Below are 13577 nucleotides of genomic sequence, written 5' to 3' on the forward strand. Positions count from 1 at the left end.
CTTCTGCCCAACCCTTCATTAGAGATTGCCGTCTCGCTGCCGTATCATGCTTCGAAATTTTGGCAAAGTTCTAGTTTTCTCACGCATACATGGAAGCCAGTCAGGTTGCCAATTGGATCATTGGCTCTCAGAAGAATGATGTAGTCCTGTTTTGTTCCCGGTTTACTAACAATAATACTCTTAGACGCTGCCTTTAAGGGGAGGAAATAAAAAGATATCATGGGATGCTGCATGGAATTTTTTTATTTACACATTTGTTGGTGATGGTTGGTGCTCTCTCTCTCTGCCTTACTACCAATCCCCTCACCCCACCTCCAATAAACCAAGTGTGGTTGACTTTTGTGCTGTTGCATGTCAGGTAAAATATTAGACCTCTTAGCTGACCATCTGAGAGCACATTGATGGAACTCTTATCGTGGGTCCCGCCACAAATTCTTCTGAAAGCACCAGCCGTCGGGTGGATTTAGGGGTAGCTTCTGCTTTGAAAACTTTCCAACCAATCAAGAGTGGTCTGCTCTCAAGCGTTGTTCGTGGACCATGGAGTGCGAGTAAAGAAAACTGCATGCGCGGAACCCACGGTCTCTGGCTGGTCGGAGATACCACAAAAAGATGAGTCGGGATGCGTGATCTCCACGGAGGCATGACTTGTGGGGCTCATCTCATCAACGAAACAAGACAGACATAAGATATCCATTTTATATAGCATGCACTAACAAGAGGAGGGCCCATAGACCTTGCATGTAAAGATGCTGCTCTAGGAACAATACCATCATGAAGACAAGGGTACGACACCATGCTATTTATCAATTAGGATCTAGCACATTATTTTATAGCGCACATGAAAAGGCAATGAGAGTATCATAGTTCATTGCAACAGCAAACCATTAGACTTCCCCCCTTATGGAAAAAAGAAACATCAAGCAATGCTTCAACAAGGGCTCCAATGTTAGACCTTTCAGTAAAGTAAGGCAGCAGAAACAAGCAACCAGGGAGTTTCTTCTATTTGCTTTCCGTGGTAAAAGCATTGGTAACTTTCCTGAAGCGCGACCAAAAAACAAACATTTAGCGAGTAACCATTTTTGTCGGTAATCATTAATTAAGATTTGTTTTTCATATCCAACTTACAGACACATATTGTTTTGCGCACAAACTTTGACAAATCTCTCCTCTTCCCGTGAGGGAAATTATATACACCATAGGGCCATTACCTGGTCACCTTGGCTAATAACTGCACCTCCTTACGTATCTTCCTAAATTAAAGAAGATACCAGCTACTCACCAGTTTAAGCACAACCACCAATTATGAAGGCCAACAATATTGCAACATTTATCCACATATACACACCCGTTTAAGCACAACCACCGATTATGAAGCAAATATTGTGACATTTCTCTGATTTAACCATCTCCTGGGTGAAGCAGGAAGATGTCAAGCAGTTACAATCAAAGCCGCAAAAGCAAATATCAGTGAGTAGCTGATAGGAGCGGCATGTAAAAAATTCTGTATGATATTTGACGCCCAACAGATAGGCTATCTTACAAAGAATGAAAATGCCAAGTGATCAACATAACCCACTTGCGGCAGGATACTGCACATAGCATGTTAAGAGTTCAACAAAATCAATAGTCTAACAGCTAACGTTGACTGCTATCTTACAAAGAACTTTGTGTTGCAACAAGATCATTGTTACACGGGTACACGTTTGCCTCTATAGCGATCAAGGAACTGCAGGGCAAGAAACAAAGACAAATAACAGAAATGGTTGGCCAAACTTTCAAAAATAAACAAGCTTGGATACAAACAGCAACCCCAAAAGGTAAGTTCCCAGGGTGAAAGCATGTGGAGACATCATCTTACCGATGTCACAAAAGGTTGTTGGAATAGCCAGCCAAGCACAGGAATTCTCTGCAAAAAAACTGCAAGAGTAGGCCAGAAGCCGCTGCCAGACAAACCAAATCAGCACTCCAGAGTAACAAAGTTAATTAAAAAGAAAAAAGAAAAAGAAATAGAAAAAAGCATCAGGTGGTGGTGTCCAGCCATCAACATAAACTCTGGTCAGTTAAACACCATCCACATGTAACATCAGAGAAGCGGGCTCCATATTCACCAGCTACCTAGCAAAGCTCAAGAGTTGAAAGAAAAGAGTGGCATTGCCTAATTTTTCAATGCTAATACCTATGACGTCATCCATGCTCAAAGAGGAGGCAGAAGAATATACTAACCTGAAGAGAACAATGAAACCATAGGACTCAAAGATCATGCCAAAGACAGGCCACCCAATCAGGACCAGAAAGAAACCAAATCCGAATGAGATTGTGCCCTGTCAAATCAGTATTCATTTAAGTTGAAACAAAATGGTTTGTGAAATGATAAGTTGACTCATGTTACAAGCAAAAACCTTGTAGTTTTTCGGCTTGGTGAAGAATTGCATGGTGGATTTCAGTCCAATGGTTAACATGACACCTGACAGGAAGAGAATCTGATACAGCCCACGGAAAAAAATACCCGATGGTTGTGAATGCACTGTATCAATTCACCAGGGAAAACAATACTAGAAAAATAAAATAGAATGCATGAAAATAGATGAGGATAAAACTTACATTCCCCATTGCTAGCAGTCCCTTGTCAAAGACGAAAATGATTCCCAAAAATGAAAACAATATACCAAACCCTGTCAGTCCTAGTCCAATCTCTGTTTCATATGCAAACTCAAGGTTAGGAGACAGCTGCAGCTAATCCTTTAAACATCATGAGCATACAATAATAGATGATCTTATAGTATCAAACTGTCTCTCTTAATTAAAAACCAAAAAAAAGGAACTCTTTAAATTCGATCTTATAAATGGCATGGAAGTACAACTTAAGGAACCCAGATGGGTTTCGCATTTATTAAATAAGAAAAAAATAGACATCCAGAACAAAATATTGTAACAGCTATTTTTGGTTCTAAGCGCGCAAACCATTTTTTTCCAATGTATTTAGGACATTGTAATTCTTTAGTTCTAAATATATACCTATAAGATATTAAAGTTAAGATAGCACAGATAGGTCCACATACTACAGGGCCTTTTGGATGCCCAACTATGATAATCATCAGATATCTTGTACATGAATCAGAGATGCATTTGTAATGGCATACTATACACCAGGAGGTACATGCATGTTTATTGAGTTTAACTTGAGTACCCAACCACATAGCTGCGAGCCATTTGAAAGGTGACCTTTGATAATGAAGAAAATCTCGATTGAAATAATGAGTATCCCTAGATTCACCTCCTCGCTGAATTTGAAGCTTGCAGTTCTGTTTATGCTGCAAGCCATTTAAAAGATGATATGTGATATCAGCAAAATCTTTGGATTACACAATGAACACCCTCTCCAATCCTCCTACTTCTCCCTAGTTCTGGCTCCATTCCTTAGCTGAATATAGAGCTTAAAGTGATGTCTGCACTCATGGACACAAAACCATTTGTATAGGGTAGACAGGCATGTGAAAAACCTCTAAAGGAAATATGAAGCCTATACCCTAGTTCCACTCTTTTGCTTTTCTATTAAGATAAGAATTTCGGAATGAGAAGGTTTTCTATCATATTAAGACTCAACGTATATCTAAAAAGTATTAAATGATGCATCCGCTTGTTGCCCTTTTTACACTACCCAGAACTTGGCTTAATATATTGAAAAGGTTCAACCACCAAAATGCAAGGCACTCCATACTAAATGAGGATTATTAAAGCAATTGACATGACTGTCAGACACATAACAAGGAGGCAAGCTCCCTCAAACATCATTGCATAGAATACTCCATACTGAATGTGGCTTACCAAACCTATTAACATGACTGTCAAACACATAACAATAAGGGAGATCTTTCAATTTTACCTGAAGATTATAATCCGAAAATTATCTGATAAATTAGGTTAACAGGGGGAGCGGAGCACAGCTATTAGAGACAAGCATTACTAGTAAACACTTCATAATGAAATGAGGCTTATTAAATATATTGACATGACTGTTAGGCACATAAATAAGATGCAAGCTCTCTCAATTTTGCCTGAAGATTACAATCCGCAAAATTTTTCTAATGTATGAGAAGAGGGGTGTCAAAGGGCAAACATTATAAGCAAACTCTTAAGCTACATTTAACCTTAAATCTAAATCTATTTAGGTCCTCAAATGATGCATATAAAATGGTTGTTTTACAATTCCCAAAAGCAATTTTGTACGGCAAAAGCCTTTCACATGAACATTCTACAAGGAGTGCCAACATATTTTAAAGCAATTAAACAGATCAAAAATGACAACCACCAAGATCAGGAGATGTAATTAGAACTATGCCAGTCTGTCAGGATTGCCTTTTTTAGGGGAAGGGGAGGGCAAAAGCCCATCCCAACTTATTAAGGAGAGATAATTACAAGAGAGTACAGATGAAAAGAGGAGTTACAGCATTAAGAGGAAGGTAAGAGAGAAGAGACAACATTCCAAAAGGCTTGAAATCAGAAGATTGTTGGGCTTCTGGATAGATGCATCTAAGATGTCTTCCAACATTTTGGTCCCCATGTTGCAAACAACGGATATAAATATACAAAATGGAAGGCTAAGCAGATCTATGTACATACTTCCTTATCTTCAAAATATTGCATGTTCTTCACTAAGTATTGCTAGTTTTAGGACAATAGGTAGGCATCAAGCAGACTTCCTCCAAAGGGATGATATCTTGGAGAAAAGGACTCGTTTAGTTTGTTTGTACAGATATGTTAGTCAAGAAGGTTAGTTTTAGATACAGGTAATTAAAAAGAGAAAAGTTCTTCGTAACTAATGGATTGGACAAGGGCAGCAATGTAGGGGTAGCTGAGACAGTATATTGTCCTGAAGCAGGCCATTCACTAGCACTGCTCTTTTGACGTGAATATTAAATTCAAGGTGTGCACTCTGGTTTCTCTGGACTGTCTACTATTGCAGCTGACATTAATATTCATGAGTTGAATCCCTTTTATGCGTAGAAATAAAATTGCTTGCATTATTCACTTACTTGTGGAACATGAGAGATCATGAGAATGTAAGTTTTGCATCCTTCCTAACCTATCTTAAATATTTTACATCCTTCCTAACCTATCTTAAATATTTTACATCCTTCCTTGCAACTCTTACTAACTCTGATGTACCAAGCTGATCTGGAAATCAATGGATTAGGAGGCCCGGTGGTACAGTGTTTGTTTCAGAAGATTTCTTCAACTCCTTTAAACTCAAAAACAAGATGACCTGAAGAATTTTGTATGTGGAGCAAATGCCTCACCTCAAGATGAACCACCTTATTGAATGACAGAGAAGCAGGAACAAGATGTGCAACACAAGGTTTCTATAACACCAATATCCCCAAATAATAGAGCTCACCATTATAGCAGAAATAACAGCCATACATAGACATTTCAGCCCAGACTGGGTATATATGGATATTAAAATATTGGCTGTTATAATGGTCATTATAACAGAAAGTAACAATTAATAAGGGAAACATATCATCATAATTAATTACGCATAAATTATTTCCTTCCAGCTGGTCTAAAGTCTTGAAAACAATTTTTATTAAGACGTACAGTGGGTATGTGAGTTGTAGCAAAATAAGGAAAAAGATGGAATGATTATAAATCATGAATAAATTACACCACCTACAAGCATGTGACAGAAAGAATAAACTATGACATGCATTAGGCACAGAATTCATACTTTTACGATCATTCATCTCAAAGGAAACCATTGTACCAGGCCAGGGACACAGACCAAGATGCTTATAGGCAAAAACCTGCAACAGCAATAATGTGTAAGAATGTTATTACGTGCAATTCATCAATGCTCACCAGCATAAAGAACACTAAATTATAAAAACCAAAAATTTGTAAAGAAATTTAACAATAACAAGTTGAAATCTTTCTCAAGAAATGTTCAGCATGAGTGGAATGTCAAGTTTCTTGCAACAACTAAAGTTCAAAAATAATCCTGTCAACTAGATGTCTTAATCAGATTTGAAACCCTTACCTACTTTATCAGTAGGCGGTTGCTAAGTCACGACAGCTTAGTTTTTCCATAGGTTATAATATGCACATCCCTCTTGTACCTTTGTCCTTCACTTTTTTTTCTTCTCCAAAACATTGTGGAGCACAAGAGAAGTAAAGGTGTACTTGTTAGCATTTTCTATCTCATACACATGCATGCATGCACGTGCACATTATTAAAAAGAAAATTTGTTTTTCTACATGTTAGCCATGTGTGGTAATTTATATTCTGTTAACATACTAATTGATAAAATAAAGATTGTATATAGGTAGCATATGCACACATAAAAAGGAAAAAGTAGAAATAAACTGTATGTTTTGATATGAGAATTACAAAACCCAGGTCTTGGTTACAGAAGTTGAAAGAAATTTATTTATAAACTAGCTGAGATGTTGCTTCAACTAACAAGTAGCATTTTTTATGGGGAAGTTTATGGGAATTTTTTTATGTTAAACTATCGATTTTGCTTGTGCATGTGCAATGCATGAACCAACAAGTAGCACAAGGAAATGGGAGAATAATAGTGGAAATAGAAGAAGAAGCAAATAAATTCTCCCCAATTAAATGTTGAGTGCCTTATGGCAACATGACCTCTCTTATTGAATCTTCAGAAACCTACATATTCGATCATCATACACATTATTGTCCTCTTTGTCATACTTCACACTGTCCAGTATGAACAAGGTGAAGAACATTATATATTAAAGCTCTCAGATCTCATCTTTAGTGTTCTAAGATTGATTTTCAATGATGATCTAGAATTTAATTTCTTTTTCAAGGTTATGCTGGTTTGCCTTGCCTAGGTGACCCAGGTAAGTTCCAAAGAAGCTTAGGCCCCACTTTGAAAAATGCTTAGGTGCCTAAGTGAGTTAACCTGCTTAGGCAAATACTCAGATGTTTGACTTTCACCTAGTTTGCCTAAAGGTAAGGTCAGTTGGCTTGGAACTAACTAATAATGCTTTCTTGGGTCAACTAGTTTCTGCTCAGGGATCTTAAAATGCATTTAACAAGCATCATAAAAAAAGGAGACAACACGGTTGAATGAGATAAGAAAAAGATGCTGTTCATTTTTTGACAAATTCAGTGCTATCTCAGTACTGTAGGATAGAATAAAAGAGTACAGATAAAGTAATTCTGAATGTATATTAATAATCTAAAATAAAAATATATGAAGCTTTCATCTGAATTTTATCTTCAAGTGTTTTTGCTCTCCTCAGATTATCTAATTATTAGTTCATTCAGAAGATAGAGGTCAATAAAACTCAGGTGCACTAACAATAGGCATCACCAACATGTCCATATATACTGATCTCACATTTGCATGACTGAACATACACTGCTGGGATGGTGCACCTAATTACTAACAACAGATTCCTTATCGGGTGACTTCTGTATATATGACATTATTTGTGTGACTACCACTAGGTTATCATTGTACTCCTTTCTTTAGATCCCTCGCCACCTCTTGCTCCAGAATTCAATATTTTGATGACTATCAAACTGAAGCCCCTTTTAGTTTACATGGTAACTTACAGATCAAGATGGTGTCCTAACTGTTTCCCAAGGAAAGGTTTGACCGCTCATCTTCTGAATTATTTAAGGGAGACAACAAAGGGGAAGATGGTGTGCAAGTGAAGCTGACACAAATGGTTTCGAGAGAGAGGGGGGGGGGGGGGGGGGGGGGGGGGTGAATTACAAGCAACGAGCAGCCTCTCACAAGAAGTCACCCAACAGTTAAGAATTAAGCTCCACATGAAAGTTCTCCATTCATAACTATTGATGCAGCCTAAGATTAGAAGTTCATATACAAATCTAAAAAGAAATGGGACAAGCAATTAGGGTTTCAAAGATCTGTAGCACAATCAGAACATGAGGAACAATTATTATACACACACACACAAAAAAAAAACCAGCTTTGTTAGTTTAGAAACCAAGAAGACATCCAATCGCTCTCTTGACCTAGAACATGCGAAACACAACAGGATCACATCAAACTCTTGGAAAACTAACCTTCTTTCTTAAAATTCGCAGATTAAAATGGAAACAAAACAAAAAAAAAAGTCACAAGAATTCCTACCCAACGAAATCGGGGCGAACAAAATTGCCAATTAAAAGAAACACGAAAACTAAGAAGAAATCAGCAACTGGAGATCCTACTGATCTCCCAAATTAGAACACTGACCAAGAAATCGACGGATTTCCATGACGACAACCTCAATAGACACAGGAATCCACAAAGAATTGATCAAGAACCGGAAATCCCGCGAAAGAACGAAAGAGCAATTGTCCGGTGACTGTGACACGAATATGAACCGAGAAGATAGAGATTGATACCTTTCGATGAGCCTCGAGAGGGAGGGAAGGGGGGCGGGGAGGAAGAGAGAGCGAGGAAGATTTCTTGGGCAAGGAATTCGAACGGTATTTTTAGAGGCTGGAGGCGGATGGGCGGGAAACTAAGTGACCACCGCGTCGGGAATGGAGATCGGCTTGCGAGGGCGAGTGGAAGAAGATATGAGAGGCGAGGAGAGACGCTTTTAATTTCGTGGGTTTTCGGGATCGCTGTTATTAACCGCCTCAAGAGTCAAGACCCAGGTTCTTTGTACAGTTGTACTAATGGAAATGGAAAATCGGGTTTCATGTGGAGCAAATTAAATTGGTCTATAGATCGCGGTCGGTCCTGTCCATAGACCGGGATCGCATACGTCCCATGGCCCAAATAGCGTACGGTCCATAGACCGCTAATTCGTCCGGTCCATAGACCGCAATATCTTCTGATCCGAAGGCGGTCTTCCGGTCCATAGATCGCGAGCGCAAAGGTCGACCACGTACGCTCCGTAGCCCGCAATGTCCATATCTCGCCCGGTCCATAGACAGCGATTTTGTACGGTCCACGATCGCGTACGGTCTATAGACCATGATATCTTCAGGTCCATCGACAGCGATCTCGTCCGGTCCATAGATCGCGTACGGTCCATCGAACCATCGACCGCGATTTTTGTCCGGTCCATGGACCATGTCCATAGAACCATGGACCGCTATTTTGTCCCGTTCACAGACCACGATCCCGTACAGTCCACAGACCGGATCTCGCTGTCCATAGACCGCCATGTCTGCTGCATTGAAAGCAATGTCTTCTTGTCCATAGACCGCGATCGCGTTTGGTCTATACACCGCGATCTCTGGGTGATCCCTTGACCGCGATATCTTCCGGTCCATAGACCGCGATCGCGTACGGTCCATACACCGCGATGTTTAGATTCTGGTTGAACAAAGGCGAGTTCGGATGCAATAATATTTCTTCGTACTACCAGAATAAGCATGCAAGCATTTCTTGACAATAACAGAAGGAAAAGGAGGTTTACGAACAAAGAAATAATGGTCCTCGTATCGGCTGTCTACAGCCTATAAATTCTGGTGACAGTATTTGAATTATTAGAAAAAAAAAATCTCAGATTGATAGTTTTGTTCTTTACCATACTGATGATTCTACGAACTCCAAAAGTATTCTAAGTAATTGAGTTATTCATGAATATTCAATAAACAGATTACATGGCTAAAGGGATGGTATTGACTTCAAAAAACCCCTTCACAAGTTAAAGAACATGCCAATGAAATAGGTTGAAACAAATCAATACCTGGATTATACAAACTCTCGCAAATTATTTATGCCATACAAAATACATGGGGATCTTACATTGATGGCATCATATGTTGTTGATATTGTTGTCATAGTTGCTTCTGTTTGTAGTAGTTGTCCTTCCATGTTTGTTTTTGGATGAATGATGCATGGGTCTATGATGATTCATGTCTGTTTTGTGATTTCAATCTCTTTGAGAAAAAGATTCTGTTCTTTCTGAACATTTGCCAAATCCTCCGCAACTCTTATTTATGCCATAAATATGAAAAGTGAACATTGTGGCTGGACTTTTATTTTTTGAATCCTCCCCAAGAATATTTCTTGAAAAGCCATCCATCAACAACTACATGAAATTCTGATCCTGTTTTAGCCTCCTCAGAACTGTAGTTACACTGGAATCATTAGCAACAAATACCTTGGCAATTGATATCCTCTCATCTAAAATGATTTTATCTCATGATTCTACAAATGATTGCTTGGATTCCAATTTCAATCTTGAAATCATCAGCAACATGAATGCTGGAAAAATGGCACTATAGAAATCATGAGAGAATCCATTGACTTCACAAAAAGAGGAAAGAGTTGCATTACTCAAATGCACCATCATGACAGGTTCACTTCATTTGTAGCATTATCAGATGAGTGGGTTGGTGATGGCAACAGCATATGTGGGTTGGAGGGACCGAAGAAATAATACACCAAACATGCTATGGTCCACAATAGATGGGGAGATATCCTACTTTTAATCCCTCACATAGATCTCCACTCTCCAAGTGGCTAAACCGAAAAATTCTCTGTATCAAAATCACAAGTTCAAGAAGAGCTATTGCTCACCAATTTATGCTAATTATATCGGATAAAACCCAATTACTCATGTAGACAGCAGAAGCAAGAGTAGAGACAAAAGAAGAGCTGTGTCTCTTTCAACATATATTTCTCAAAAAACATTTTCGATGGATCGATAAAATCCAACTATAGAGCTTGCTCGATAGAAATCAAATGGAGGTGTCATGGTCAGGCAGCTTATTTAGGAACTTCTATTGTATATGATACTTGTTAAAATCTTGCACTAAAAAAAATTATTTGCATACTTTTGAAATGTATTTCTCGACATCATAAAAATTAACTTTCTTATTAATTTTTTATTACAATATAAAGGCTGCCGCTTATGGAGGGCATCAAAATCAAACCAGCTTGCACTTTGTTTCAGATAAAAATAAATTCTATTTAGTACATATAAAATTAACAATTTAGAGATGGATGCACTGTTGCTGGTGGTCCAAACCGAGAATGATTGGCACAGCGGTGTGAACGGGGTTCCGTTTGAGTTGCCTTGGTTGGTGTTGATTGCGCTCCACCTTCCACCGGAAAACCTGCAAGCAAGCCTCGCACCACCACTGGGGTAGTGGGGGCCCTCCGACGATCAAGTCAGAGGAGATTGGAGGAGAAGGAGAGATAATAGTAGCAAGTAAGAGAATGCACTGGAAGTTCTCGCTTACCCCCCCCCCTCCTCCTCCCAGCTGCATATATACCAGGCTGGGGGGTCTTTCAGGGGGGTTCGTCATCGTGGGGCACGATGGAGCTGCCACTGACACGGCCGTTACAGGGCGTCGTGGGGCAGCGCTGGGTACGGCCGTTACAGGGCGTTGTGGGGCAGCGCTGGGTACGGCCATGACAGGGCGTAGTGGAGCTCCGCCTTGTACGGCTGTTACAGGGGATCGTGGAGCAGCGCCAGATACAACCGTTGCAGAGAGTAGTGGAGCAGGAGGCTGCGGCGTGCCTCTGGGGAATAGCCTGTCGTTGTCGAGAGATGTCCGACTCGGGGTCGGGCTGCGGAGACGAAGATGTCCGACTCGGGGTCGGATTGCTGGATCAAGGGGCAGCCGACTCGGGGTCGGGCTGCGGAGCCGAAGATGTCCGACTCGGGGTCGGATTGCTGGATCAAGGGGCAGCCGACTCGGGGTCGGGCTGCGGAGCCGAAGATGTCCGACTCGGGGTCGGATTGCTGGATCAAGGGGCAGCCGACTCGGGGTCGGGCTGCGGAGCCGAAGATGTCCGACTCGGGGTCGGATTGCTGGATCAAGGGGCAGCCGACTCGGGGTCGAGCTGCGGAGACGAAGATGTCCGACTCGGGGTCGGATTGCTGGATCAAGGGGCTGCCGTAGTCTTTCTGGGCGCGCGTGCCGGTCACGTGGGGCATGGTGGCTAAGTTCCCCCGTAACAGTAGCCCCCCACTTCCGAGCCCGGAACCAGAAGGGGAACGGGTGAAGGGAGTGATGCTTCGAGATTGCCGCCATCCCTCGGAGAGGCGCGCGCGCTTCGAGCTCCCCGCCTTCTTTATGGCGTACGGCGGTTGTTGCTGACCTGGCAGTCTGAGGATTTCGGCGGACATCCTTTCTTAATGGCGTCGATTCGCCTTTGGGGCGCGAGCGACCCTTCGGCAGCCAGGCGTCCTCTGGCGTCACCGAGGCGTCACCCACCATTCCGCCTATTTAACCGGGGGCCCTCCTCCGTCCGCCTTTCTCTTTACAGACATCTTCGAGTTTCTCCTTTGCGCTGCCGTCATTGCCGTCGGACTGTTCGCTTGCTCCTCCTTTGACGCTTTTGGAGCCGTTCTTCCTTCTTTTCCGGTGAGTTGCCCCATTCTTCAATTTAAGGCTCTCCACACTTTCTCCTTTTGTATTAGTGTACTCCAGTCGTTCCGGTCCTTTCCTCCTTCTTGACCCCGTCCTGACCGTAGATTCACTGGCCATTAGGGATGGGCGAAGTGAGAGCAGACCGCATTAAGTCGGAGCTAGTCGCCGAAGACCTAGATAGGTTCGTGGCTCGATACCACCTTCCCGAGGCCTGCAATGTTACGCTCCCGGGGCCTGAGGAGAGGATGTCCCATCCTCCTCCAGGGAAGGTTGCCATCAATGAGGGCATTCTTCAGGCCGGGTTCCGCTTTCCCCCCTCGGACTTAGTTGTGCAGGTGCTTCGGGGTTTAAGAGTGGCGCCGACGCAACTGGTGCCGAACTCATGGCGCGCCCTGACGGCCTTCCAGGTTCTCTGCCGCATGTACGAGGTTCCCGCCACCCTGAATGTCTTTTGGGAATGCTACGGCCTGAACGGCCACCCCCAGGACAGAGGGTGGTGGTGCTTTGCGGCGCGGCGAGGGTGCGGCCTCGTCAAGGAGGCTCCTTCCTCCATTCACGGCTGGAAGGAGCGTTTCTTTTTCATTGACGTAGATCCCTCTTGGGGAATCAGGGCAACCTGGGAGACGCCGATGAAGTCCCCGATTGGCCTATCGAGGTTGTCGAGGGAGGAATCCGATGGCGTCGCCGTCTTGAAGGGGTTGGTTGCCGAGGGCCGGCTCCCCCCGGTGGCTCGCCTTATTTCCGAGGATACCTTGGTGAACGTCGGTCTGAGCTCGGTCCCCACTGACCGTGAGCCCGCCACCATTTCTTTTTTAGCTCTTTTCTCCTCTTTCGTCTCGTTCTTTCCTTCAGTTTCTCAACCTCCGACAACCTCGTCCTTTTTGCAGAGATCGACGACGTCATGCGGTCGGACAAGGCAACGGCTATTGGTAGGACGTCCCTACTGGAAGCAGTCCGGAGGAAGAAACGAGCTCCTCCGAGCGGGGCCCCACCGGCGAAGAAGTCCCGCCGGCAGGCGACTCCGACGCCGACAGACGGGTCCGGACCCACCGATCAGGGGGACGCCGCGGGCGCGGACCGGCAGTTGACGCTGTATCAGCCCTCCGATGCCGAGACTACCGTTTCTCCGGAGGCATCACCCGGGCGCGCCCGAGATGGACGGGTCGGACGTGATCGGTCACCAGCCCAGCCTTCGACTCGGTCGGCTCCGGATGATACGAGGAGGGACGCGCCGAGGCCCCGGCCGAGC

At 42.9% G+C, this 13577-nt stretch overlaps 1 protein-coding gene across 2 annotated transcripts; it reads right to left on the reverse strand.

Moving 5' to 3' along the window:
- Positions 1 to 1348: 1348 nt before the first annotated feature.
- Positions 1349 to 8631, reverse strand: LOC103699539 (vesicle transport protein GOT1-like). Of its 2 annotated transcripts, none has more exons than XM_039114883.1 (7): positions 8390 to 8631; positions 5729 to 5804; positions 2602 to 2693; positions 2400 to 2480; positions 2224 to 2321; positions 1859 to 1940; positions 1349 to 1726 (listed from the first exon to the last, which is right to left on the reverse strand). In XM_039114883.1, exons 2-7 carry the CDS (start codon positions 5757 to 5759, stop codon positions 1688 to 1690), a joined length of 423 nt encoding a protein of 140 aa, XP_038970811.1. In that variant the 5' UTR covers positions 5760 to 5804; positions 8390 to 8631; the 3' UTR covers positions 1349 to 1687. The 2 variants fall into 2 exon arrangements, with proteins under 2 accessions (XP_038970811.1, XP_038970812.1); XM_039114884.1 differs by lacking the exon at positions 8390 to 8631 and adding an exon at positions 6038 to 6266.
- Between the last annotated feature and the right edge of the window lie 4946 nt (positions 8632 to 13577).

The sequence above is a fragment of the Phoenix dactylifera genome, chromosome 17 (genome assembly GCF_009389715.1).
Source record: "Phoenix dactylifera cultivar Barhee BC4 chromosome 17, palm_55x_up_171113_PBpolish2nd_filt_p, whole genome shotgun sequence".
In the NCBI taxonomy this organism is placed as follows: domain Eukaryota; kingdom Viridiplantae; phylum Streptophyta; class Magnoliopsida; order Arecales; family Arecaceae; genus Phoenix; species Phoenix dactylifera.

What these genes read in the sequence shown, in the direction of transcription:
- LOC103699539 (XM_039114883.1), bottom strand. Translation starts at nt 5,759, where the DNA reads ATGGTTTCCTTTGAGATGAATGATCGTAAAA. An exon ending in GACTGCTAGCAATGGGGAAT is followed by an intron (nt 2,481 to 2,601) that starts GTAAGTTTTATC and finishes GGGCTGTATCAG; the next exon opens with ATTCTCTTCCTGTCAGGTGT. An exon ending in AACAACCTTTTGTGACATCG is followed by an intron (nt 1,727 to 1,858) that starts GTAAGATGATGT and finishes CTTGCCCTGCAG; the next exon opens with TTCCTTGATCGCTATAGAGG.